Raw genomic sequence first — 27,185 nt, 5'->3', positions numbered from 1 at the left:
GGGAACCGCAACTGGGGCAGCCGTGTGCACAGCTCCACGTGTGTGTGTCCTGGCTGCAAGTCCAGGTCTAGGTGTGCCCCACTACAGACGCACAAACCCTCAAGAGGACTCCAGGAGGGGGGACACCAGCGGAAGGAGGCGTGGCCCTGCACAAGCCCCAGCACCTCTGAACTCTGACCAGGGGATTTACTGTTTACTCAGAAACGCTACCTGTACACGTTTTAAATAATGCTTAGTGGTTCCTGGGGAGAGCAGGTTCCGGCTGGGGGACTCTCCTGGGGTTCACAGCACCTGGCACAGAGCAGGAGTCACATAATGCTGGATGAATGAATGAAAGAAAGAATGAACCGGTAAAGAAACAATGGAAGGTCCCCAGTTCCCCCTCGAGCTCCCCAACCTGCCCCCTGCCCCGCCTTCTGCCACCCATCCTAGTGGCGCTCCTGGGCTCACCTCACTGGCCCCCCAGGGCAGGAACCAGCTCTCCTCATCTCCAGAGACAGAGCAGTACTCTCCCACCCACTCTTTCCTCTCCCACCCCCTTTCTTCCCTCCTTGCAGCCACCTTGGGCCCGGCTGGCCCTGGGGCCACATGCACACGTTTTGCCCTTGGGCCCAGGAACCCCAGCCCGTCTTTGTTGTGGGAAGCAGAGACCTGGGAACCAGGGACCCCAATTCTGTCCAGGCCATCCTGGTGGTCCCCCTGTAACCTCCTGCCCCCCCCAGGGTGCCCCTGAAGGGTCTGTTAGCTGGTATCTCCCCACCACCATCCGACCCCAGGAGAAGGCAGGGCAAGTGGGGTGCATAAGCCACGGCTTGGGGCCCAGACACTCTGGCAGGACTGGGATGCTGAGATGCTGCCCCGTGGAGGGGAGGGGTCTGTTCACCTTCTCTGGAAACGCAGCAAAGACTGAGGCTGTGCAGCACGAGGGACGGCCCTGCTCAACAGTGGACACCTGTGCACAGCTTAGTGCTGGGACGCTGTCCCCGCTTGTTGACCTTCAGGCGCTCAGGGGCACTAGCCTCCATGACCCCCAACCCCCGGCCCTACCCCGCTGCCTCCAAGCTGCATTTCTAGCCCCCCGGCTCTGGTCCGCGCCCCCCCCCCCCAGGTCCACCCAGAGACCTTCTCCGCAGACCCCCCGCACAGCTCTACACGGTGCTCCTGGCTGGAGAAAGAGGGGTGGCCTTTCCGGGAGGGGAAGGGCAGGTCAGACCCGGGAGGGACAAAGGGCCCACGGGCCCTGCCCTGGGAGACCGTGGCCTGTTCAGACCTTCTTGTCCAGCTGCAGGTCCCAGGCCAGCCGGGAGGGGTTGGGGGAGCAGGACACTGAGCCCCACTGGAGTCCGCCATGCTCCGAGGCCACACGAGGGCCATGGCATCCCAGACCCTCCACGGTGGCCACGTGTGCCTACCTCCCCCATCAGCACCCCACGGGGGCGCCCCTGTCCTCCCACATTTCTCCCCTTCCTCGTCCCCCGCTGGGTATGGTTCTCTGCAACCTGACGGAGGGAAGGCAGCCTGCCTCACCAGAGGTCTTCCTGGGCCGCCCACCGGAGCGCCCCTCGCCCCAGCCTCACGGCCGTCACGTATGAAACACGGGGTGGCCGCTCTTTCTCTCCAGGCCGCAGACTGTGGAGGGGAGGGCGGGCAGGCGGGAAGGTGGGCCCCAGCGGGGAGGGCGTCTCCCACAGCAGCAGCCACCCCTGATTCCCACCGAGCGCAGGCCCTGGCTTTGGGGCCCAGCCTCGGACAGTCTCCTGAGGGCCCTGGCCTGCCGCCCAGCGCCCCTCTTCACGGCGTGGCCACCCCCCGCCTCCCACGCAGGATGTGGCCTGTATCCGCGTCTCCTGCGTGCGTGGGGGGGGGGCTATCTCAGGAACCCCCTGGAGTTCAGAGCCTCGCTGCAGCCCTTCTCCACCATCGAGTTCCCAAGGGCCCAGGAGCCACGAGGCCATAGCAGTCGTCCCCACGAGACCTCGGAGTCGCAGGCACTGTCCTCGCCCTGCAGACTCTCCCCTTCCACCGGGGCGCAGAGAGGGCTGAGGGCCAGCTGCATCTGCTCACCAGCCCCCAGGGCAGGAGAAGCTCAGGGAGAGGCCGAGACCGGCTCACCAGGGATGGATGCCGGGGTCCAGGAGGGGAGAGGGAGAGGCCCACGAGAGCAGAGCTTGGCTCCCTCGTGGTCGGCAGGGTGGGCAGCGGCTGGAAGGACTCGGGCTGAGTCTGAACCCTGCACCCCAGCCTTGCCCTCGCCTGACCAGCCATGTGACCAGGTGGTGGCCTCACGTGGAAGGCGACGACACACAGGCCTCTGCCCTGGGATGTCTGCCATGGGCAGGTTTCGAGGTTCAGAGCCCTCTGGGGGCCGTGGGCCTTTGGGTCCAGTGTGGGGTGAGCCCCAGGTCACTCCACCGTGCCAGGGAGAGGCTCTCAAGACACGTCCTGGGCCAGCAGGGACTTGCATGGACCTCCACCCATCCCTTCTCTCTCTGTTATAACCGGGGACTGCTCCCCCATGTGAGAGCTGAGGCTTCTGGAGGAGGGCCCGGTGGGGCGAGGGTCCCGGGCAGAGCCCCAAACAAGCATGGGGCCAGGTGTGCCCAGTCCTCCCCCGGTCCTGCGGTCTCAGTAAGCGGGGGCGCCATGGCTGTGGAGAGCAGACGCGTCTGCAGGTGGTCCTGCTGCTCCGGAGCCTGGGCATCCCAAGGGCAGTGGTCAGTTTACGGGACCCTCAGCTGAGCTTTGGTGCCAGTGACCCAATCGCACAGGAATCTAGGTGCTGCTGGGAAGCCGGCTGTGACGGGCCAGCATCCGAGTCAGCTGGCTTCAGTAGCGGAGGTGACCCCCGTGACACAGGCAGACCCCCAGACATCCCCTGACTGATGATAAAGGTGCTGTTGGTTCCAGCTCTCTGGCACGGCGGGGCTGCGAGGGCGGGGTGAGGGCCGCCTTCCTGCAACAGCCTGAAGAGCTTCGGGCCTGTCCGTTTTACAGACTGAGCTGGGGTCCAGGTAAGCTCTCCTTTCAATTAAGCATCTTCCGCTAAAAGTAAAGTTTGCCAACCACTGACGGAGCCAAGCCTCATGAACGCCCCGAAGGAGGCAGTGCAGCCAGGGGAGGAAGAGGCCGGGCTGGTCAAGGGCAAAGCCAGTTGGGCGCAGCCCCACACCCCCTGCGGCCTCAGCCTCTCCCTGTCTGGGTCTGGCGCTTTGGGCCAGGGTGGGAGAGGGACCTGGCAGGGAGCCCCCTGCAGCCGGGCCAGGCAGCCCGGCCCCTCTCCCGGCATCGATCACTGGCAGGGCAGCCCCAGGTCTGTCATCAATCACCCAGGGTTGATGGGGCCTCTCTTCTGGAAGATTCTGGAACAGTCTGCTTCACCGCTCCCATTCTTTCTCCAGAAGCGGGGTGGCGTCAGGGAGCTGTTGGTGGCCTCCTCCTCCCCCGCCCTGCGCCGACCTGGGGTGGGGCTCCAGGTCATCCTCCTGAGGCTGAGCCCCACCTCCATCGCTGTGCATTTGGGACCCTGGGTGGGAGGGTTGGCTGTGGTGGTCTCAGGGCGTAGGGGGTGCTGCCTGCCCGCCGCCCCGCGGATGCAGAGTTGGACGCCACGGCCAGTCCTAGAGATAGGCCAACCCCAAACCAGGCCAAGGCCCCTGGGGCTTTGGAGCCCCCCGCACGCAGGCCCCCAGGGGTCTGTTCCCCACTCCCCATCCAGGGAACCCCTTGGAGGGTGGCCCCAGAGAAGGATTGGGGTGACAAGATGGAAAGACACAGGAGGCGGAGATGCCTCCGGAAAAAGCATGCTGGTCCGGACAGGAATCCCTCAGATGTGCCCCAGCGCAGGCCCGGGTAGCAGAGAATCTAACCTCGCCCAAAACGAGGCCTGGCCACGGCACCGGCTTCCAGGAGGTGAGCCCTGAGCCCTTGGAAGGTACCACCTAGTGGGGGTGTCTTTGTTCACCTGGCGACCTCGGTGACAAATGTGATGTGAGGTGCAGTCTTGGGGTCATGTGGTATCAATTGACCTCAGGAGGGGCTGGACGCTGAGGTCAGCCACTTGGCCAATCCTGAATCAATCGATGAATTGTGCTCCTGTAGCGGAGCTCCCGGAGCAGCTCCAGACTCGGGCTGCAGTGAGCCCACGACTGGCTGTGCTCCAGGCCCTGATCTCACGTGGATGTGGGGAGGCCGACCATCCTACCTCCAAGAGAGGACAGTGGAAGCTTCCTGTCTGGCGTACTCCCAGGTTCTGCGCTCAGCTTCTCCCCATGGCTGCCTTTAACATGTCTCCTTTCCCGGGAAACACCATAACCCTGAGTGTAGCAGCTCGGGTGTGTTCTGAGAGGCTTTCTAGTGAATTACAGAACGTGAGGCTGGTCTCAGGGACCGCAGACTTGTCACTGATGTCAGAAACAGTCTTGTGTGGATTTTCCCTCCCGCCTGTGCCGGGTAAACTCTGGACCCCACCTCCCAGAGCTGCTGCGGGGAGACTGGTCCTGCTGTCCCGGGGGGCCCCCGACATGTGGAGGAGGTGCTGGAGGTCACCCACTTGCTCCTCTGAACACAAACGGCTGTGCTGGCAGGGCAGTGAAGATGGAGAAGGGTCTGTAAACATCTAAACAAGCTCTGGCCACTAGCCCTCTGGGACTCAGGTTCCTTAGCTGGAGAACGGCACAGCGGGGTCCGCCTACTGAGGGCCACACTGCAGCCACACGGGGGGCCGGGCCAAGGCTCCACCCCCGCCCAGCGGGCCATCTGCACAGACCTCAATTTCAAACAGAATCAAAGTCTTTTTAGAGTTTGGGCAAAAATCTTGTGATTTTTCTTCTTTTCAAATAGTTTGGGCTTGGCAAGTCCCAAACTATACTTTGCCAAGCTCTCCTTCCTCCTGTAATTTAAAGAAGAAAAAAAACAAGACGCCAAACCACTGTGCATTTCAAGGGAAACCCGGCCTGTGTGCCGCTTCTGCCGCGTCATCAAATTCACGGTTTGGAGAATTGACGTCGGGTCCAGCAGCCTCGCAGAGCCTCTCCCCGAGTTTGGTCATTTTCTATTTTATCGTTTTATTTTTAATCCGTCCACAAGGTGCTGTCTCTGCAGGGATCTGGGAGCCGGCCAGGCCACAGCTGGCCAGGTGATCCGTGCCGAGAACCCCTCCCCAGGGCTGCCAGGCCTGAGGGCCGGTACCCGGGAGCCGGCGGGCCAGACCCCAGCTGTGGGCGGAAGCGGGACAGCCGGTGAGGGGTCCTGGGTTGTGAGCTGCCGCCCTCCGCCCTGCCCGTCCACTTCAGAGGCTAGGGACCCAATACCATCTCCCGACTCTGTGTGCCAGGACAGACAGACTTGCTGACACCACCCACAGGGCCCAGAGGGCCTCGGGGGCCTCTGCTCCATGCTCCGGGGGCTAACAGGGAGGGGCTGCTCTACCACGGCGGGGTCTGGGGAAGGATGAGGGCCTCGGGATCAGGGCTGCTGCTTGACCTGCACCTTGCCCTCTGGGGGTTCCCTGGGGAAACAAAGGATAGAAGGGTGGCCTCCTGGGTGAGCAGACCCCAGGCAGTGCCCTCAGCGGAGGACGGATGCTGCAGGGCCTACGCCCTCTGCAGATGGGCGGGTGCCATGCCCCAGGGAGCCGCCGAGCCACACGCCTCTGTGTGATGACAAGGCACCAGCCCACTTACGGGGCCGGGAGCCAAGTGTCCACAGCTTTGAGCAGTGGTTTCTGCTGGATTAAGGGATGCGCATCTCCACTTCCACCACATGACCCGTTCTGCAGATCTGCCCGGGGGCACCAGCCTGCTGGGGACACCAGGCCCACAGAGTCAGGCGCAGGTTCCAGCCCTGGCACGGCGCTCAGCCGTGCGCCCCCAAGCTCAAAATTCCAAAGGACCTACTGTACAAAGATGTGCGGGGAGAGGCTGCAGACCCCTGGGTCTCAGCTGCTGGGCCCGGGGGGTTCCGGGGTGGGTGACTCCACCCATTTCCAGGCAGCCCCGGAAAGGCCACACCTGCCTCCCCAAGGCAGGACGGCGCCACCGTGAGCACGGGCGATGATGACTGGGGACACCAAGCACGGACAGCCCGGGGCAGGACAGGAGGGGGCCAGGGTTCTACAGCGAACTTTCCAGACTGTGGGACACACAGCACCAGAAGCTGCGTAAGGCAGGCCGGGCCCGGCAGGTGCTGCCCGTCACACCCTGGCTGAACAGCAGCCAGAGGTACACGGGGGCCAGAGCCACTGACGCCCCTCTGACCCCACAGTCACAGCGATGTGGCCGCCTGCCCCGAGACCGGCAGGGAGCCCCGGGGCAGGAGAAGTCACCCAGACCAGCAGAACCGGAGGGCTTGGGGGCTGACTCAGCAAACCATAACCAGGACGGGGTTGAAAACGCCTGCATCTCATGGAGGGTTTAATCCTGGGACAGAGGGACGGCTCAGCATCAGTAAATCTATAAATATAACCCACTGTGTGAAGAAGTGAGGAGAAAAAAACAGGATCATCTTAAAGGTGTTGAAAGCATTTCATATCCTTTCCTACTAAAAGCTTTGAAAGAATGGAGCAAACCTCCCTAACGTGATAAAGATTTCTTCTAGAAACCTTCAGCCAAAGTCATGATTAACGGTAAAACCTTAAAAGCACCCCCCTTACAGTCAGGAGAACAGACAAAGGTCTCCATCATTACCAATATATTTTTTTAATAAAGTTATTTATTTATTTTTATTTTTGGCTGTGCTGGGTCTTCGTTGTTGCGCACAGGCTTTCTCTAGTTGCGGCGAGCGGGGGCTACTCTTTGTCACGGTGCACGGACTTCTCCTTACCGTGGCTTCTCCTCTTGCTGAGCGTGGGCTCCAGGCACACAGGCTTCAGCAGTTGTGGCTCGCGGGCTCTGGAGCGCAGGCTCAGTAGTTGTGGCGCACGTGCTTAGTTGCTCTGCGGCATGTGGGATCTTCCCGGCCCAGGGATCGAACTCGTGTCCCCTGCATTGGCAGGCAGATTCTTAACCATTGCACCACCAGGGAAGTCCCACCAATATTTTTACAACATTTCGTCTTTTACCAGTATTACACTAGAGATCATAGGCAAGGCAGTAATATATATACTTTAAAAAAAGAACTGAAAGCCATAAATATTTGAAAATAAAAAGATCAAGCCATGATTAACTGTAGGTGCTATCGAGAAGTCAGAAGGGGGCCAACTGAAAAGCTGAATTCCCTGGGGGTCCAGGGGTTAAGACTTGGTACTTTCACTGCCGAGGGCCCAGGTCCGATCCCTGGTCAGGGAACTAAGATCCCACAAGCAGTGCAGTGCAGCCAAAAAATATATAGATATAGATATAGATATAGATATAGATATAGATATAGATATAGATATAGATATAGATATTAAAACTAGTTAGATAATTCAGTCAGGTTGTGAGGTCACAAAGCAACATTCAATAGTCACTAACTTTCCTGTACAAGTCATGACTGAGGAAAATACATTGCCAAAAATGTCACAAGAGCCAAAACAATCTAAAAATAAATCCAATAAAGTGTAAAAGGCCTAGATCAGGGGTCCCCACCCCCCGGGCCACGGACCACTACCAGTCCATCGCCTGTTAGGAACCGGGCCGCACAGCAGGAGGTGAACAGGGGGCGAGCGAGCGAAGCTTCATCTGTACTTACAGCCGCTCCTCATGGCTCGCGTTCGCCTGAGCTCCGCCTCCTGTCAGCATTATAGGGAGCTGTATAATTATTTCATTATGTCTTACAATGTAATAATAATAGAAATAAAGTGCCCAACAAATGCCCTTGAGTCGTCCCGAAACCATCCCTCCACCCCCAGCCCATGGAAAAACTGTTTTCCACATAACTGGTCCCTGGTGCCAAAAAGGTTGAGGACCACTGGCCTACATGATAAAAATTATAAAACTTCATTGAAAAGAAATTTTTAAAAAAACTGAATAAAGGGAGAAATTTGAAATACGTAAGATTCTCAATTTTGAGAAAAGAAATCAATTCTCCCAAAACTAGCCTACACATTCAGGGCAATTCATGAGACTTAAGGTCGAGCCCAGAGTTCTTACAGAGGAGAACATTTGAAAGAACAGCCAAGAAATTTTGAAAATTAAGAAATATGTGTCCTATTAAACTATGGTATTTGAAACCGTGAGCTTTTGGTCCAGACGGAAACCTGTGCAGAGATGGGAGGATGGGAGTCCGGAAGCCACCTGCGTGGGTTAGAATTCATGTGGACTGACTCACACGGCTGCGGGCGAGGTGGAATCTGCAACGGAGACTCCAGGTGAGAGACCTGTCTTTATCCATAGAGAACTCCTCAGATATCATTACAGAAAGACCAACAACAAAGGTAGAAGATGGCAAAGGGCTCGGATAGATGGGCCCCAGGAAACACGCAAGGTGCCACGAACTTATGAGAACATCTCAACCTCCCAGTCCTAGGGAAGCACAGATGGAAACACTCGTGAGATTCACCTGTCGTCCAGGTGGGCACATGACGAGGGGCTTCACCTGGCCTGGTGTTTCGGAAGGACAATTTGGCCATGTTTATTTAAAATATTGAAGTGCACACCCCATAACTCAGCAGACGTGTTTCTGATCATCTGTTCTATAGAAGAACTCACGTGTGATCACATAGACTCACTGGTGGGGTTTAATGTCGATTTGTCTGAAATAACAGGACTCTCGAGCAGAGGCGTGGTTAAACAGGAGGAGAATGCAGCCGCCTTTCAGAATAAAGAGGAAACAAACAGAAAGGACAGGGCGACCTGGACACACGAATGTGAAATGACCACCAGGACTCAGGGTTCAGTTCAAAACGCTCCACAACAATATGCCTGATAGACCTGAACTATTAGGGTCTCTCAGATGCCCAGCTAAGACGCAGAGAAAGTTCTAGAAGGGCATGCCTGCAGTGTTAACCTCCATACTCTGGATGGAGGGTGTGATCTGGGGTGTGAACAGGAACTTTATTTTTCATCACACACTTCTGAATTTGGAGTTATAACAACCACGTGTACATGCGCTACTAGAGAATGTTTTAAAGTTTTTGGGAAGCTTTCGATTCTGGCTGCTGGTCACGCTCACTGCAGCTCGGCTGACAGCAGCGGGCTTCGGCCTGCTCGGCCACCTCTCACCCCAGCACCTCCGCCCACTCCAGCAGGGGCTGCAGCAAACAGTTCCCCTACCCGAGGCCCTGCGGGAGACCCTCCTTGGTTCGGACAGGTGGACCCACCTGTCCAAACCAAGCATGTCACCTGTAAGTCCCAAGATCCCGGGCCCTCCTTCTACCCCCTACATAGCTGCACTCCCGGCGCCGGGGGCACCCAACCCAGCTCCTGCCTGGTGTCCCGGGTGTTTCTGACCACTGCGGGGGGTGGGCAGGGGGCTGGCAAGGTCTCTGGTTTTGAAGTGCATTTTCCACAATTGCAGTTAAGTCAGAATACCCAATCTGGACAGCCTGAAGGTGCAGACGTAGAAATGGTCATTTGGTGAGACTAGCTCCTTCCAGAGAATCTGCAGGGTGGGAAGGAACCTGAGGCTGGGGGTCTCTCTGAGGCAACAGGAGGGTCAGCAAGCAGGCTGGCTGGCAACCACCGCTCTGAGCCTCATTCTGAACGCGGTCCTGAGGGGTGTGTCCCATCCCCACCGGACAGGCCCCTGAGGATGAAGAAGCAGGACATCGGGGGTCTTCGTGGCCTGGACCAGGGCATGAGGGACATGTGCAGGGTGTGAACACTCAGGTGAGGGCCAGCCTGTGCTGGTCAGAGCAAAGGCGACTATCTCCCCGGGAGTCCCTGAGCCAGGGAGCCTGAGGTGGAGGGTCAGGGGAGGGGGGTGTCGGGGAGCAGCCTCACTCACCTGTGGATGAAGGATGGACGCGCCAGTTCCCGTTGTGAGCTCCGTGGCCTGCTCTCCTGACCTGGCGGTGACGCGTCAGTGGCACACGGAGAAGGCTCTATGGGCACCTGACATTGCGACGACATTGCTCTTGTCTGCTGTAAAAGGGTAGATGCATTCCCAGTGGGTGGGAAACTAAAGACTCAGAGCTCGAGAAGCTCTGCTCCTGCCACGCACTTCCCCTCGCCACCCCTTCCCTCCCTCCCAGGGGACCTGCCTTCGAGCTGACAAATGCAGGTCCCCGCCAGGGCTGGAGTCAGAGGAGGACGCACTGCCCGCTTGCCTCCTTCCCTGTAACTCTGGTGTTCCTCGCTGTCCCCACTCTGGAAGGAACTGTCACAACAGCTTATCACAAGAACATCCCAGGAGGATGGCTCACGCCAGGTGTGCTCCTAGGCTTCACTCAAATTAATCAGACTTACAAAGAATGACAGCCCTGGTTCTTTTTGGTGGGGAGCGGGTTACGTAAAATTCACGTGGCATAAAATTAACCATTTTAAAGCATACAGTTCGGTGACGTTTGGTGCCTTCACAATGCCGTGCAAGCACCACCTCTCTCTGGTTCTAACACGTTCTCGTCACCCCAGGAGGAAGCCTCGCCTATTGGCAGTCACTCCACATTCACCGCCCGCCCCAGCCCCTGGCTACTACCAGCCTGCTTTCTGCCCCTGTGGATTTCTCTCCTCCAGACGTTTCGTACAGAGGAACCAGACAACGCGTGGCTTCTGCGACCGGCTCCGTCCACTGAGCGCAGTGATTTCGAGGTTCATCCAGGTCGTGGGCTGTGTCAGCACCTCATTCCTTTTCATGGGTGAATACTACATCGTGTGGACAGACCACACTTGCTTTATCCACTCACTAGTTGGTGGACACTGGGGTTGTTTCCGCATTTTATCTGCTGTGAATAATGCTGCTGTGAACACTCATGTACAAGTTCTTGTTTGACTGCCTGTTGTCAGTTCTTCGGGGTATATATACCTAGGAGTAAAATAGCCAGGTCAAATGAGGACCCACCAAACTGTTCTGCCCAGGGGCTGCACCATTTTACATTCCCATCAGCAATGTACGGCAGTTCCAAATTCTCCACGTCCTGGCCAACATTTGTTATTTTCCATCTTTTTTATTATACCCATCCTAGTGGGTATGAAATGGTGCTTCCTTGTGGTTTTTTTTTTTTTTTTTTTGCGGTACGCGGGCCTCTCACTGTTGTGACCTCACTGTTTTGAGGAAGTCCAATGTATCGATTTTTTTCTTTTGTTGCCTGTGCTTTTGGTGTCCTAGCTAAAAGCTCATCGCCAAATCCAAGGTCATGAAGATCGACCCCTGTTTTCTTCTAAGAGTTTTATAGCTTTAGCTCTTCCCATTTAGGTCTTTGAGCCATTTTGAGTTAATTTTTGTGTATGGTGTGAGCTAGGGGTCTAACTTCATTATCCCAGCACCATTTGTTGAAGGGACTATTCTCTCTCTCAGCGAATGGTCTCCACACCCTTGTGGAAAACCAATTGACCATAGACATGCACGGGCTTATTTCTATTCCATTGGTCTATGTCTTTACGCCAGTATCACGCTATCTGATTACTGTAGCTTTGTAGTGGGTTTTGAAATTGAGAAATGTACCTCCTTCAACTTTGTTGTCCCTTTTTAAGGTTATCTGGCTATTCAGGGAACAACCTTGCATCGCGCCCACTTTTCCTATGCGATAAGGCAGGAAGCAAAGGATACAGTGCCCTCCTGGGGTGGCTCAGCTGTGTTGGAGGGGATGAGGGGAGAGGTCTCGGGGCGAGGCAAGGGCACTGGGGCTGCGGGCCGGGGGCTGAGGGCACAGTGGGCAGGCACCTCAGGCCACCCTCCCCGGCTCCAGCCCCAGCCTCAGGCCTGGGGAGCCCTTTGATCGGGGCCCTCGGGAAGGGCTAGGCCGGCCCGTCTGTCCCCATCTCGGGGACACCTTTGCCAGATTCTCACTGAAGGGCAGGCGCCAAGGTGACAGGCAAACTGGTCAACGTCACCATCCGGTCTAAGTCACCAGCTGCCTACGCGGAGGGGACACTTGACCTCCAGTGCCCCCCGCCTCCCAGCAAAGGTGGGCCATGGCCACGTCCTGCTCACCCAGAACTGGCCCAGGTCTGGGACACTCGGGCTGAGCTTGGCTGTAGGAACGACCCAACAGGCCAGGTCATGGCTGCAGCTGTGGTCACCAGCCTCCCCTTTCTCACCCAACTCCTCAGCCGTGTTGCTCCAGCCGGTGCCTCCTTTATCCATGGGGATGTCCCTGCTGTGCTGGGGGACAGGGGCCTGTAGCCTCCCGTGCGCAGGGCCAGGGCCAGAACCCTCCCTCACCTTGGGGTGCACCCAGGACAGCAGGGCAGGACGAGGCCGAACCGCTCCCCACGCCGTCCTTCCCGGCAGCGCACCCCTGACTCTGGAAGCAGCCTGCCCCCTGACTACCCCTTCCTCCCACCTTCCGCCCGTTTCCAGGGGTAGGGGTCCCTGGCTCAGCGTCAGGTGTCCCCTCCCACCCAGGAGGCTTTTACTCCTGCACAGAGAGTCAGAGCCCGGCAGTGTCACTGGCAGACCACGGCGGCTCGAGTCTTCTCTCAGCCCCACCTGCCAGTGCCTCCCCTCGGGGTCCGGAAGACGCGAGTTCCCACCCTGGGACTCGGTGCACTGCCAAGGTTACAAGACCTGCTCCTTGGACCCTGCAGGGCCCCCCAGGAGAAAGCGCTTCCCTGTGGGCCCACACTCTGTCCCCTGCCTGGCTCTGCCCCGGCCCCAGCTTCACACAGCGCATGGTGGGCTGAGCGTTGGGTGGCTGGGCCGGGTCCTGACCACACAGGCTGGGGGCCTCCTCAGCCCGGCGTACAGGCCCCGCCCCCAGCCCGTGGGCTGCCCACCAAGGCCGCTGAGGCCAGATCCACCTGCCCACTGTTCTCTGCTCCTCCCGGGCTGGCCGACAGGGGCCCCCAGCCTGGCCACCTCTCCCGTCCTCCCTGCCGACTCAGCCCTTTCTCTCAGGCGGACTCCCTGGGGAAGACCCTCGGACCGACGGCCCTGCAGCCCGGGGCACCTTCGTCAGGAGCAGCAAAGATTGGGACAGCCAGTGAGAGAGAGGTCCGTTCCTGGAGCACCACTCAGCGGCCGCGTGGTGCAGAGGAATCATCGTGTCCTGGGCATGCTGGGATCTTGGCCCACGAGGCGAGCACGGGGCCCGCGCCTACAGGAGCTCAGGAAGCATCTTGGTGAGCGAGCAAGGTGATGCCTTGTAGATGCCGACCTGCCTCTTCCTGAAAATGACAACTGGAATCTAGGTCCTCCTTCGGCCACGTGGCGGACCCTGGTGCTTCTGGGCCAGCTCCTCCCAGGGGCGAGTCCTCCACGGGGTTCTCAGAGGATGTCTCGAGCCTGACCGAGCCCTGGAAACTGCTCTTTGCTTTGGGGACCCAGCCCGAGGGCTCTCCGGGTGATGAAGGAATGCTGGAAGGCCTCAAGTGCGGAAGACCGACTTCCCTTGAGGTTCCGCGAGGTCTCGGGTGCTGCATCTGCGTGGACACATATGTCCTTGGCCCCAAACCTCTGGGGCTGGAAGCAACCTCAGACCTGCCCCAAGACGAGTGGAAGATTCCGGGAGTGAAGAGCCAGTTTTGTCTGGGGCGGAGGGAGCGGCCTGGCTTGGTTTAACGTGACGGTCAGCGGTCAGCCGCAAAGTGCGTGGCCGGGGGCTCTCTGGCATCACCCTGCAGGCAGAGTCTTTGCAGGCTTTGGGTAGAAGCTGGCTCTAGAACCAGCAGCCCGGCCACATGGACTGGAGAGAGAAAAGATGAGAAGCCAGCGATGGTCCAGGAGGGAAGAGGTGCGGAGGGGCCCACGGAACGAGGCAGGGAGGGAGCCAGCCAGCCCAGCCGGAATGCAGCAAGCTTCCGGTGGCCTGGGCCGGGACGGCTTCGCCCCAACACGCCAGACGGTGCCTGGACACCCCGGGTCCCGGCTTACCCCTTCCCCGGGGACGGGCCAAGGCGCCGGGGCGCGGAAGGCGGCACAGGGAAGCGTGCGCCAGGCGGGCCCAGGGCTGAGGGTGGGGCCTTCTCCTCCAGTGGGTGCGCAGACCCCAGACTCGGCCGCCCCGCCCGCGCAGCTCCTCCCCAGCGAGCCCCGCGTGCACGAGAGGCCTGCCCAGGCTGCTGGCAGATCAAAGGGCCCCGCAGAGCTGAGCAGGCTGCCAACAAGTCTGCCTCAAAGTCTGAGCCGGGCGGGGGGACAGGTAGGACCACCTTGCGGAACAAGAGAACCCGTGTTTCGTCTGACCTGCTGACCCCACGGTGCTCAGCAAGGGCCTCCTCCCGAGGCAGCCCCTGCCCCGGCTTGGGGAGCAGCTCGGTCTCAGAGCAGAGTCAGTCTTCTGGGGGTTGGGACGAGGCCCGCGTCTGGGGGGCCTCCAGAGTCCCACTGAGTGTCTGGGCAGAGTGGGGGCCAACTTTGGGTCTCCACACTGGGGCGATCCCGGGGTGGCCTTGGGCCGAGACCCTTTATAAGGACAAGAGACACATTCCCGAGCTGACGAGTGAGGGACTCTGAGTGTTCTCCCACCTCCCCCCAGAGGCAAGGAGCTGCAGGAAGCCGGTGGCATCCACGAGGCCCACAGGGTGGCTCTCCCTCCCACCCCCAGGCTCTGGGGAGCCCTGTCAGGGACCCTGATTCCGTCTGCAGACGCCCCGCCTGGCGGAGCCCCTGCTCAGCCAGTGTCACATTCCCCTCTATCAGCCACACCCTCTATCAGTGGCATCTACTTCCTCTCTCAGGCTGCGGCCTGGGGCCCCCGTGCCCTACAGAGGCGGGGGGACCCTGTGTCCTCCACTGACTCCCAGGGCATCACAACACCTCCGGGGCCCCAGTGGGTCAGGGTGTGGCAGCCTACCTGTCCTGCCCAGTGCCCTCTGACCCCGTGCCTTACTGCCAACAAGATGGGGCCCTCGTCAGGGACACGGCTGGCAGTGGCGGTCGTCAGCAGACACGTGGATGGAATTGCTCAGTCTATCTGAACACTTGCTTTGGGGGCTCCCCTGTTGCTCCGCAATAGCTGGGGAAGGGGAGCACGGGCCCGTGGGGATCCAGAGGTGGAGGCCAGCGGGCCGGCAGCCCTAGTGTGTGGATCCGGCGACCCGCTCACTCCCCGTCTTCTGAGCAGCGGGGCCCACCATGCCCTGACCCCGCCCTGGCCGGAGAAAGGAAGTGGGGGGCAGGGTGCTGCCCTTCAGGACTCGGGGTCACTCCTCGAGAAGACGGAAACGTGGGAGAGCACAGGCCCCCTTCCGAGATGACTCTAAATGGTCCCTTTCTTGTCAGCCCTCCCTTGGTGTAAGCAGAGGGCAAGTCCACCACACACCCACTCGTTCAGGGACGATGCCACTTCCTTTTCATGAGCAAACCACTCACCTTCCTCCCTTCCTTCCATTGCACGTCTGTGCCCGCACGTCTGGCGGACCAGGGCCCCAAAGCAGGAGGTGGTGGTCTTGGCTGGAGCCACAGCAGCCACGTGTGGGCTCACGAGGCGCTCCCCAGTGTGACCCGGCCCTGGCTCCCGAAGCCCGGGCGGTGTGGGGATCCCTCACCCTGGGCGGCCCCAGACGGGCACTAGATCTGAACGGCAGGGCCGGGGCAGTAAGTGGGGGCCTGGCAGAGGCAGCTGTGCCTCAGGAACAGCGGAGTCCCGGCAGCTGGCACTGGGGCAGCTCCTCTGGGCTTCATGACCTGGGACGGGCCCCTTCCCTCGCCCAGTAACAGTGTCCACGTCTGTACAACATAAGCACTCCCCTGGGCGGGGCAGCAAGGAAGGGGGCTCTGCGGGCCGGGCAACTGGATGGAAGAGGTGAAGGAACACTGCAGGTGCACAGGCATCTCCTCTCCGGGTCCCCGAAGCCCCGTGACCTGGCAGAGCCGCCTCGAGCCGTGACCACCTAGCAGTCAGCTGCCTCCGCACCCGGCCTTCCAGCTCCTTGTCAGCAAGGCCCTCTGGCAGGCGCCGGCCCCTCCAGAGCCGGAAGGATGGTCCCGCCTGGCATCCCGCTGGGCCACAGGCCAACACTGTGGCAGGGCCTTCATTACTGCCTCCTCTCAGGCCCTGAGAAGGGGCCCCCAGGAGCTGGGTCCACGCTGGGCACAGACCTCCCTCCTAGATCCTCACAGAGGAAATAAGGAAACTGAGCCGAGTGCCACATCCAGAATCACGCTGCGGACAAGTGGGAGGGCCGGGATTTGAACTCGGGTCTGATCCGTTCGCTCCGGAACAGGACCAGGGAGCCAGCCAGTGCCGGATACCACGACGATGCATCTCCTTTCCTCACGGAGGCTTCCTGTCACTTTCAGTCATCAAGGGTCCTGATGATGGAAAACTGGCAAGAAACTGCACCTGGTGGGGAGGCACGCCTGTGCCCTGGGAAGAACCTCTGCCCCAGCCTGGCCCCTGGCCTCCACTCGACCCCCTCAAGTGCACAGAGGCTGAGCACCCATGAAGCCACCCAACGTGGAGGAGACCAAGAGGAACACAGCCAGAGCCCCGCACCCCCGGGTAGGGGAGGGTGCCCGGCTGCCATCCCCAGTTCTCCTTACAGCCACTCTCCAAAGGGACACTGCGCCCCTCACTTACCCGCCTCCCCTCGACGTCAGGGAAATGAGAGCTCGGATCCAGCTGGGGGCGTGTCTCCCCACTAGGGGACACTAGGGGAAGGGCCCTGGCTGCGAGGGTCGTGACCTCTGGAGGGGAATGACACAGGGACCTTGCAGGCAGTGGTGAGGATTTCTCTAGGGGATGGAGTCATCGTACACCTGGGAGGGGCGTGTGTAAGGGCCGTGCCCGTGACCACCATGTCCTGAAAACCGGCCACGCGAGCACGGCACGTGGACATTCTGGCCACACCCCTGTCTGGAGGCCCAGAAACGCACTGGACGCCGACGCCACCCTGAGAAATCTCCCCGTCTGGCCAGATTAAGAGGAGGCGATGGATCCCCGTAACAACGGCAGTAAGCGTGTGTGACTCCATCGAGCCTCCGGCTGTCTGGCTCCTGCCTGACCCGGAAGCACGTGGCTGGAGGCGAGCTCCTAAAGAGAAAGGGGGGGCAGGGGCCCGGCGGGCATGGGGGAGGCATCCAGGCAGCTGCACTGGGCACGGGCAAGCAGGGACGGGCTGGCCTGAGCGCTGCACGGGATCTGGGAGTCACCAGCGGGACCGGGCGGCAGGTGCGTGAGCAGGGTTGGGGCCAGCACGCTGGGGTAGGGGCCTCCCAGCCCCTCTCACACGATGACTCAGTGTCTCTGGGCGAGGGGGTAGAAGGCTGCAAGGCCCCTCTGAGGCTGCTGAGCCAGCACTCAGGGAACCCCAGGGGAGGCGTGGGGCCCTCCTTCCTGCCCTGCCGTGAGGTGAAACCATTAGCCCCCAGGTTCAAGGTCTGGGCGCCCTTATTGGCACAGGGTGGTTACCCTGGGGTCCTCTTCCAAGGGTGCCTATTTACTGCATTTCCCCCCATTTCAACCAATCAGGCACCCGGGGTCATGGCCTGGTGGTCTCTGGGGCCTTTGCACACGTATCAGGAGAGCAGGAACGGGGTGGGGGAGTGCAGCAGCCGGCAAGGAAGAAACGGAGGCGCCCTCAGCTCCCGTCCGCCCGCCCCGGTCGCTCACCTCACTTCCCGCGGCCCGCATCCCCATCCTCTGCGGCTACCAGCACTGTCCACCCGCCCTGCACGGTCCCCCGCCGCCTCACTCACTGTCACGCTCTTCTCAGCCCCCAGCGATCTGACCTGTTGTCGGCCCGACGCCATCCCTTCCCCAAGAGGTCACCTGCCACCGCCCAGCGGCCCAAGCCAACGGACAAGCTTCTGCCCCCCTCGCTCGCTTCTCGAGCATCCAAAGCATCACGTGGAGGGGACACAAAACCCGCTGACGATCTCCAACAACTAACTCGTTGGTTTTGCCTCTACGCAGGAACGGGCGCGCGCGAGGTCTAGACTCTTGGCTAGTTTCCCACGTACAGCCCCCCACTCTCCTCCACATTAAAAATCAAGTGTGAGCTGGAGCCGCGGGAGAGGAGGCTGAAATGGGCGCGGGGCGAGGGGCCGTAAAGGCGTGCAGGCCAGGTGCGGGCGGGGGACAAAGGGGACCAAGGCTGTGGAAGCGGACGCGCGAGGCACGCGGCCAGGGTGCAGGAAGGCACGGCCTGATCCGAGGAGAGAGAAAACGGGAGGGATGCCGACTTCGGCTGGGGGCGGGGAAGCCCCTGATAGGCGCGCGGAAGGCGTGATGTCACGTCCGGCGGGGGAAGCCCTGCCTCAGCACCCCCGCCCCCGCCCCCACAGGTGGTGCCGCCGCCCCGGGCGCTGGGAGTGGAGGGCCCGCCCTCGGGGACCCCGGACACGGCCCGCGCGCTCCGGGCCACCCCGCTTCCCTCCAGCAGTCAACAGATCCGCGCGAGCCGGGCGGCCCCGGGAGCAGGACGGGCGCCCCGTGCGCCTCGGATCGCGCCCCCGCGCCGCGCCCCGCCCCGCCCCTGCGCGCCCCGCCCCGCGCGCCCCTCCCCGCCCCTCTCCCGGGCCGACGAGGGGCCGGGCCGGGACTGCGCGCTCGCCTGCCGCGCTCTGGGCCGCCGGAGAGAGCGGCCGGACCTCGCGCCCCGCGCGTCCCGCGCCCAACCGCCGCCGGCTTTTGTTGTCTCCGCCTCCCCTGCCGCCGGCGCCTCCGGACCGCGAGCCGAGTGCGCCGGGACCTTGGCTCTGCCCTTCGCGGGCGGGGGCTGCACGGGCCCGGCCGGGGGCGCCGCCGGCCCCGCCATGGAGCTCCGGGCCCGAGGCTGGTGGCTGCTGTGCGTGGCCGTCGCACTGGCCGCCTGCGCCCACGGGGACCCTGCCAGCAAGAGTCGGAGCTGCGGCGAAGTCCGCCACATCTACGGGACCAAGGGCTTCAGCCTGAGCGACGTGCCCCAGGCGGAGATCTCGGGTGAGTGACCCGGCGCTCCCGGGTCTCCCCTGCGCCCCCTTCTCTCTCCCGTTCTGCCCTCGTCCGCCCTGCGCCTCCGCGCCCCGAGCCGCCCTCCCTCCGCCCGGGTCTCCTCTGCTCCACTCGGCCGCCCCCCGGCCCCCAACACGCACACCGGCCCCTTCCCGGCGGAGCTCTCCTCGCAGGGCGGCGGACCGGGCGGTCCCCGGCTCGGTGCGTCCTCCGGGACAGGCAGGGCTGAGCTGCGGGGCCGGCTGTCGGGGCGCAGCCGACGGCGGCCATGGGCTGGGGACTCCCACCGGCTGTGCGGCCCTCTCCGGGAGGCGCCTCGGGTCGGCCCGGGGATTCCCGGGGGTCCCCGACAGAGTCAGCCTAGGGGCCCCGGGGAGGTCGGGAGCGAACTGTGCGCTCGGGGAGGGGCGGGGGCGAGGGTGGAGAGGCTCGACCTCTGCCACCGGGAAGGGAACATCACCTCGCAGGGATTCCTGCCCGGGGAACTTGTGCTCGCCCGGCACTCAGGGCCGCCTCGGGCGGGGAGTCCAGCTGCAGGTGGTCGGCGCCTTGGATCCCGCCCAGGGGCCGTGTCATTTCTTTGTAAGAGCATCGCCGTCTCAGGCGGCCTCAGCCTGCAGCTGCCCGCAGTCCTGCCCACACCCTCCCTGCAGGCCTCTAAGGAGCTCTGGGGACTGGAGTGAGGGTGGAGGTCTAAGGATTTCACAGACACCCCCAGGCTTTTTCCTCCAACTGCGAATGTGTCCAGAACCACCGTGGGTCTGCGCGTCTGTTCAGGGGGCCTGGGACACGGTGGATGAGAGCGGAGCAGACCAGCTTCCTGCCCTGGGGAACTCCTCCCAAACTGGGGCGGGGGTGGGGAGGGGGCATTCGAGTAGTGACACGGGGGACATGGAATGACCACAGCCACAGGAGTTCTGAGCGAGAGAGGAGTGTGAGGGGCAAGTCCATGGCCGTGTCTTGCTGGGGAATGGGAGGGGGCAGCCAGGCCCTGGACCCTGGCCCCCAGCAGGGCAGGACCCACAGAAGCCTCTGCCTTGATACCTTGACAGCCCCCTGCCCCGGGTTCAAGTCCCTCAAGGTAGGCCTTCCTGTGCCTCTGTCTGCTGGCAAAGCCCTGTCATTGTCAGGGCTGCCACCCTCCCTAGGGGACAGGTTTTGGGGGGCACATCTGGGTGCCTGGGGCCAGCACACGTTGGTTCATAAGCCCCGCCACCCGCCGTGCAAACAGAGGAGCTAATGCCCGGGAATCCCTGGCCTTTCGGTTGAATCCCTTCCCCTGGACACCAGGGTCTCAGGGCAGCTGAGCAGCTGCCCTCACCCAGCCCCGATCTTAGACGGCACTCCGAGGTCCCCTCGCCCCACAGCTCTCCTTCACACGTCCACTCCCACTCGGCCGCTGTGTCCTCGGGACCATCCTAAACTTGATCGCATCCACAGGCCTCTGTCCCAGTTAGGCTGAGAGACAGAATGGCAGAGTCTGGGCAGCCGTCGAGGGCTAGGAGAGAGCAGGGCAGGCTGGAGAAGGTGAGGCGGGGCCAGCGGGGGGCTGGGTCTTGGCCTCCTTGGGCTGGGGCTGCAGTGGGTTGGGGACCCAGGACCAGCAGAGTGCCTTGCTGCGCACATGACGGGGGGGGGGGTGGTGTACGGCCGCCCAGCAGCTGTCCAAGCACCGTGCCAGCCAGGGCTTCAGGTGCTGCCCCCCCGGGGCCTGGACTGCGCCCCCTCCTGACCAGTGCCCGTGGCTTCTCCGTCCCAGGTCCAGGGGCTTCTGGGAAGCTGCTCTCCCCGACCCCCTATGGCTTCAGCCTCCCCCGTAAGCACCTGAACTGGAGAGTGCCCTGCAGGGCCCAGGCCCCGAGGAGAGTGCCGGTGCCACGTGGGGTGAAGGAAACAGGGTGACCTCCCAAGGCAGCGGCCAGTCCTGTCCTCTCCTGCTCGAGCAACTTGGCCGGGCTCCGTGGAACGGGCGCCCTCTGGTGGCCCCGTGGTGACACGCTGCTCTCGGGGATCCGGGCCTTTGGTCTCCTGTCCTGCCAGCCGGCAGGCAGACTTCTCCAGCCTGGGGAGCCCCCGGGGTGGACGCCTGGGCTGGCTGGTGGGGTAGAGACTCAACGCTTGCTAGTCGTTGGAAGGGAGGGAGGGCGGCCCTGGGTCTTTGGGTGGGCTTTCCGGCCTGTGCTGCCCGGGAGAGCAGAAATGGTGTGGGCTCACGAAGGAGGGACCATCAGTGCGCACGGGGCTCCCGCTCGTGACTGTGTGTAGCGTTTTGGATGGACAGCCAGGCGCGGCCGTGATGAGGACGATGGTCACATCCCCTCTTACGGGCTGCACAGCGCAGGTAGCCCTCCCTCCGGCCAGAGCGCTGTGTGGAAGGTGAGGGGGAACTACCTCTCTAGCTGGCTCCCTCTGCAACACTGGGGAAAAGCCCAGCCCCGGGCTGCATCTCACGCACGCACATGCACACACGCGCGTGCACATGCACACGCGCGCGTGCACATGCACACACGCGCGCACGCACACGCACACGCACGCACGCACACGGGCCGGCCATCTTCTGTCTCTGCCTGTGGGGTGGCTTCTGGTCCCCCGATGTCTCCTGAGCATCTGCTCGGCCTCCTGACACTTGACACGGTTTGCCGTGTATCTCTCTGACCCTTCGCTGAGGCCCTGGGGGCAGAGGCCACCTCTGTCTGTACTGTTCTCTAGTAGCCACGGAGCCTGGCACAGTTCCTGGCACAAAGTAGGTTCTGAGTCACAACTTGCTGGAGACCCGCACACGGCCTGCTGTATGCCAACCCTGGTGGGTGGGCAGTGGGAGACGGAGGGCCTGGGCACAGGAGAAGGGGCCTGGACTTTGGGGATGGAGGTCAGAGGGGAGCGTGGGCCTGTCAGTGCAACACGGACTGGTGGGCAGCCCCTCTGCTCCTGGACCCCGGCTGCCTGTGGATTCCCCACCGAGGACCACCCCTTAGCCTCCCAGCAGAAACCGCTGCTTCTCTGCGCCGTCCTGCCCGAGGCTGAGAGCCCTCCGAGTCTGTCCCTCGGCCGTGAGGCTCTCGCAGGCCGTCTGCATGCAGCCCGGCCTCACAGCAGACGGTTGTGCGCACGCTGCCTGTTCAGAGGGCAGAGGCCCCCGTGTGCCTGGCTTGGGGCCCCAGGGTGGTCCGTGGCCTCCAGCTGCTGCTGTCCCTTCACCACTAGAGCAGCTGAGGTTTCATCATCCCCAGTGTGAGGGCAGGATACGCCCCCCCCCTCCCGCTGTGGGGAGAACCACAGGTAGGGGGGCCACCTGCACGATGCGGCGGCCTGGCCCTTGCTGGTGCCGGACACGCCGCGTGCTCCTCCGAGGGGCGGGACGTCCTCCATGGGCCTGGGCTCAGAGGCCAGCCCTGCCGCGTCAGCCTCCCCGCCGCCACCACCCCCGACCTGGCTTCTCTGTGCCTCTGTTTCTTCACGTGTGACAACGGGAATAGTCACGACCACCGGAAGGCTGTAGGAGGGGTGCATGCGGACGCCAGGCACTCTGCGGCTGCCTCAGGCATGTCCTCCCCTCTGCCCCCCGCCCTAGAGGCCCCTGGAGGGCCTGCAGGCAGTGGTGTCTGGAACTTGGGAGCCCTCAGCGTGGGTCCCTCCGCGTGACTGTCTAGCTGGTACAGCAGATGAGGAGGGATCTTTGCAGACGTGCTTCACAGAAAAGTAACTGAGGCCGAGAAGCCCCACAGCTTTCTTCAGGGGCCTCGGCCCACGTGGAGCTCTGAGGTCTAGAGCCCAGTCTGTTGACTCCAAAGCCGGTGGCATTAACTGCTGAACAGTCCTGGGCTCTGTGTCCTCTGGAAGCCTCGTGCCACCCCAGCCTGGAGGCCTGAAATGGGGCCTCGAGGGCAGGCCCTTATGGGCCACCAGCTGCCTTCTGGTCATAGACTCCACTGCTTAGGCCGGGTTAGAGCTCCTCTTAGCTGGATCGCCTCCTGCGCCTTCTCCGGGGCCGCCCTGCCTCCACCCCGACTGCTGCCAGTGACTCGGCCTTCCATGTGGCCGGCCTCACCCTGAGCTGGCCCCGGGAGCCTGTCCGGTGAAGGCTTGCCGCTCCTGCCCTGCTAGAGAGGGCTGCTCCAGGGGCGTGAGTCAGGCAGCCCTGCCCGGGGTGTACACAGAGGATGGGCCAGCTGTGTCCTGCTGGCTGACCCTAAGAGCAGCCCCTGGCGTGTCCCCAGCACCATGCTGGGCCAGGTCCCCCAGGAGTCATGGACAGATGCCCCATCCAGGGGTAGGTGAGTCCAGAAGACAAGGCAGGCCGGTCTTGGTAGACTGGTTCCATGCCGGTCCTAATAAGGGACAGGGCTGCAGGGCCACTGAGGCCTCCCAGGAGAGGGACTGAGGACACTCCCGCCAGGCGGCAGGTGGGCTTCGGAGCCGCGAGGAGAGCAGAGGGTGTGTGGGTGCTCCGGGCCTGTGCTAGGCCACCCACGTGCACGGGCGCAGGTGTCAGCCTGGCTGGTCCTGGACAGGGAGACAGGCCAGGAGAGGGGCTCACCCAAGGCCATGCCGGTATCAAATCGGGCCCAGGCCTGGACACGCCCAGGTGGTGAGAGGTTGGTCAGCTCTCCTATAAGCCAGACCCTCCTCCCTGAATCCTGGCTTGGTTCAGGAAGATTTCAGACCAAGACTCAGGGCCCAGGCCTTGCCTGTCTGATGTCTCTGCCTGGTCCCTGGCACCAGCTGTGACCACGTCTAGCCGTCAGCACAGCCCTGTGGGGTCAGGTCATCACCCACATTTGGGAGAGGACACAGGCTCAGGAGGGTGAGGGCTCCAGCCCGGGGCACCTACCCCGTGCCAGTTGGCGGCATTCTTGCCACGTGTGTCTAGGAACAGGCCTGGGCAGGTGCTCTGAGCTGCCTGAAGGCTCTGGGCGGATGGTTCAGGCGGAGGTGCTGCAGTCCTCCCCAACCCCAGGCCCTACGCCCTGTCCCCAGCTGTGGGGTGGGGGCTGTCCTGTCCTCCCAGCCGTGACCCCTGCAGTGGGGGCAGGGCCGGGGCTTCCAGCTTTCTCGACTGTTCTTGGTCTCGCCATGGGTGCAAGGGAAGCTCTGGGTGTGAGGGGTGCACACTGGCTTTCCTGGCAGGAATCTTGGACTCCTGGGTAGATTTAGGAGCCCCTGGGGGGCCAGGCCATACCCACCCCACCCCTCGTCTGCCTGTGGCCTCAGCGTTGGCTCCCACCAGCTCCTGGCTGGCTCACCTTCCTGGCACACGCGCCCCCTCCTGCCAGGTCGGCCCTCCCCACACCCACCCTCAGCACACGCCCATCACCATCCTCCCTCCGGGGCTTGGCCCTGCTGCTCAGCTTCCCAGGCATCCCCAACACACCCACTGCTCTCCAGGGCTCTCCCTGTTTTCCCGGGGTGCTCCCCAAGTCTGGGCAACCTCAGCAGTGAGTACGCTGAGCGCCGCCTGTGTGGTGCCGGGCTGGGCTGGGTGCTGGGGGTCAGGCGTGTGTCCGCTTCTCCCAGCTGCTGGCACAGGTGCAGCAGGCTAGGTGGCCTCACAGCAGGAGTTTATTGTCTAGCAGTTCAGAGGCTAGAAGTCCAAGATCAAGGTGTCACGGGGCTAGGACCTCCTGAGGCCGTGAGAGAGAAGCTGTTCCAGGGCCTCTCCTGGCTCCTGGGGGTTGCAGGCGATCCTTGGGGGCCCTTGGTCTGTAGTCTCTGGGTTTGTCGTTATGAGTAGGTGTCCCTGTGCTGGTCTGTTTCTGAATTTCACTTTATGGAAATGAGGACACCAATCCTATCAAGTTAGGGGCCCAACCAGTTACACTTGCAAAGACCCCACACTCAAATGAGCTCACGTCCTGAAGTCCTGGGGGGCATATGTCAGCGTCCTGGGGGTTCATATGTCAGAGTCCTGGGGACTCTGACATACGAACGAGGGCCAGGGTTCAGCCCACTGCAGGCGTGGCACCTCACTCTCGGGTGCGTGCTGTCCAGGGCGGGGATCCTGGGCTCTGGGTATTTCGGTGGGTGTCTCCTCAGGACAGGCCCATGCCACAGGCTCAGGGTCTCGGCCCCGACGTGCACCGGGGCCTTGGTGCTGGAGTGACGGTGTCAGACCATTCTCACCTCCACCAGCCTGCAGGCTTCTCAGGAAAATGGCCAGAGCTCTGCACCCTGTAGGCCTTAACTTCTCCAACTCCAACTGAGTCTGAGAGGAGGGCCGGGGGCCACTCATTCTGACATTCAGAGTCTGGTAACTGCCGACCCGCTGATGCATCTCACTTGTGGCACGTCCCAGAGCCTGGCTGGGCAGTGAGGGGCTCAGCTGACGCATCTCACTTGTGGCACGTCCCAGAGCCTGGCTGGGCAATGAGGGGCTCAGCTGATGACCTTCGTGGGGGTCAGGGGCACCCGTCTGGGAGAGTTGTGGCTCGCTGACAGCAGCTTGCCGTAGACAGGCTGGGGGTCCCCCCACAACAAGTGCGAGGGCCCCTGAGCAGGGCACACAGCGTGCGGGGCAGGGTGTGGGGAGGGGAGGTGGGCGGGCCGCTGGCTTCTGGCTCCGTGGCCCAGCCGAGGACGCTGGCTGCCGATTTGTACGAAGTGCTCCCTGGGTTCTAGAGGCTTGGCTGGATGACAGGCCAGGCCCGGCGGGCTCCGTCCACCCTGCTCCCTCACCATCTGCCCTGACCTCGGGCCCCTGGAGGCCCAGCGCCCTGCCTGCCGCCCCTGCTGCATCTTGGAGGAGGAGAGCTGTGCGGGCTCGGACTCCGGCAGGGGGAGGCCAGGCAGTTTGTGACCTGGTCGAGTCCGGGGCTGCGGGGAGGCAGGAGATGGAAGATGGGGTCCAGCATCAGGTGAGGACCAGCCAGCAGCACCGTGAGGCAGGCCTCCCATCAGCTCGCGCGTCTGCAGTGTGACGGAGCCCAGGGCCCTACAGGTGGACAGGATGGACAGGGTGGCCACAGCCGGGCCTGGGGCCAAGGAGAGCACCTGGGCTGGAGCAGGCCAGCAAGCGGAGGCCCTGCAGGGCCCGCCTCCTCACCACTCCTTCCCACCCACTGAAGTGTCCAGGAGCCAGCCCCGGCCTCGGTCCAAGGCCCTGCGTCCTTAAGCCGTGCCCTGGCCTCCACTGGCCCGTTGCCTGGCAACCCCTCCCAGCCTCCCAGAGCGGGCAGGACGGGGTGCCTGCAGGGCAGGCCGAGTACCACCTAGTGCAACCACTTAGTGTGCAGGTGGGGAAGCTGGGTCCCAGAAAGGGGTCCCCAGTGCCCAGAGCCCTGTCCCTGGAGTAGCTTCTCCTCCGTGGCCTTGCTGCCCTGGCCCAGGTTTGTCCCAGGTATCTGGTGTGGGCACCGGGCAATGGTGCCACCCATTGAGGGGGTGCCCCAGAGAGGAGGAGGTCAGGGCGAGCCCACGCAAGCCTGCCTCGTTGGGGCGCTGGGGGGCATCCGTGTGGCCCTGTCCTTAGGTGCTGGGCGTGCGTTCCAGGCTGCAGGGGTGAGGTCGGCCAGAGGACAGAGCTGGCGGGGAGGCCACAGAGCTCCCACAGGTACAAGGAAAGACGGGCCCTGGCAGGCCCCAGAGAACTGAGGGGCTCCAAGGCTAGGACAGGTGGGCGAGCCCCAGGAGGGGCTGGGTGGAGTGTCCGGGAGACGAGCCGGCCTAAGAGAGGTGCACGTGAGGACTCGGGCTGCAGGAGGGCCCGGCCAGCCGGCCGGCAGGAGAAGACAAGGTCAGGCTCCGCTCAACTCTAGCCCAAACTCTGCCAGCCCACCACCTCAAGGAGGGCCTCCTAAGCTCAGAGCTGGTCCTGCCGACGGGCACCAAACGCCCGCGCCCCGCCGCCCCGCCTGCTTGGAAGGGACGAGGAGAGGCTGGCCAGGCAGGAGGCAAGGCCCTTCACCCTCCTACCCGTCCATCCATTCATCCGCTCTGTGCTCACCCTCAAGCTATGGGCCCCACCCCCGGAAGGTCAGGGTCTAGTGAGAAACCCCGCAGTCCGGAGCCAGGCAGCCACTGGCCGTATCCTGAGCCGCGTCTGCGCCCCGGCTGTTGGCCCTGGGGGTGGATTAGGCTGCAGTGCTCCCAGCAGCCTGAGGGATAGGCCAACACGTCTCCCTCTCAGGCGGGCAGCCAGGTCCTGGACAGGTGCACCTGGCAGCGACTGTGGCCCCGTGTCTCCCTGGCGGGGACATTTCTTGGGCCCGCCATCAGCACCAGAACCTGTGGAGGTCTGTGGCCTGTGCACACCTTCGGACAGCATCCCCAGTGCTGAGGCCCACTCTCTGAGCCTGAG

At 62.6% G+C, this 27,185-nt stretch overlaps 1 protein-coding gene across 1 annotated transcript in view; it reads left to right on the top strand.

Moving 5' to 3' along the window:
• Positions 1-18,210: 18,210 nt before the first annotated feature.
• GPC1 (glypican 1) overlaps positions 18,211-27,185 on the top strand; it is a 29,564-nt gene continuing 20,589 nt past the window's right edge. The window contains exon 1 of the mRNA XM_067740014.1: positions 18,211-18,880. Within this exon, the coding sequence (XP_067596115.1) occupies positions 18,715-18,880 (166 nt within the window). The 5' untranslated portion in view covers positions 18,211-18,714. The remainder of the gene's footprint in view (positions 18,881-27,185) is intronic.

Source organism: Pseudorca crassidens, chromosome 6 (assembly GCF_039906515.1).
Source record: "Pseudorca crassidens isolate mPseCra1 chromosome 6, mPseCra1.hap1, whole genome shotgun sequence".
Classification (NCBI taxonomy): Eukaryota; Metazoa; Chordata; class Mammalia; order Artiodactyla; family Delphinidae; genus Pseudorca; species Pseudorca crassidens.
Note: the sequence above shows the minus strand (reverse complement) of the source record. Positions and strands in the feature narration are given on the sequence as shown.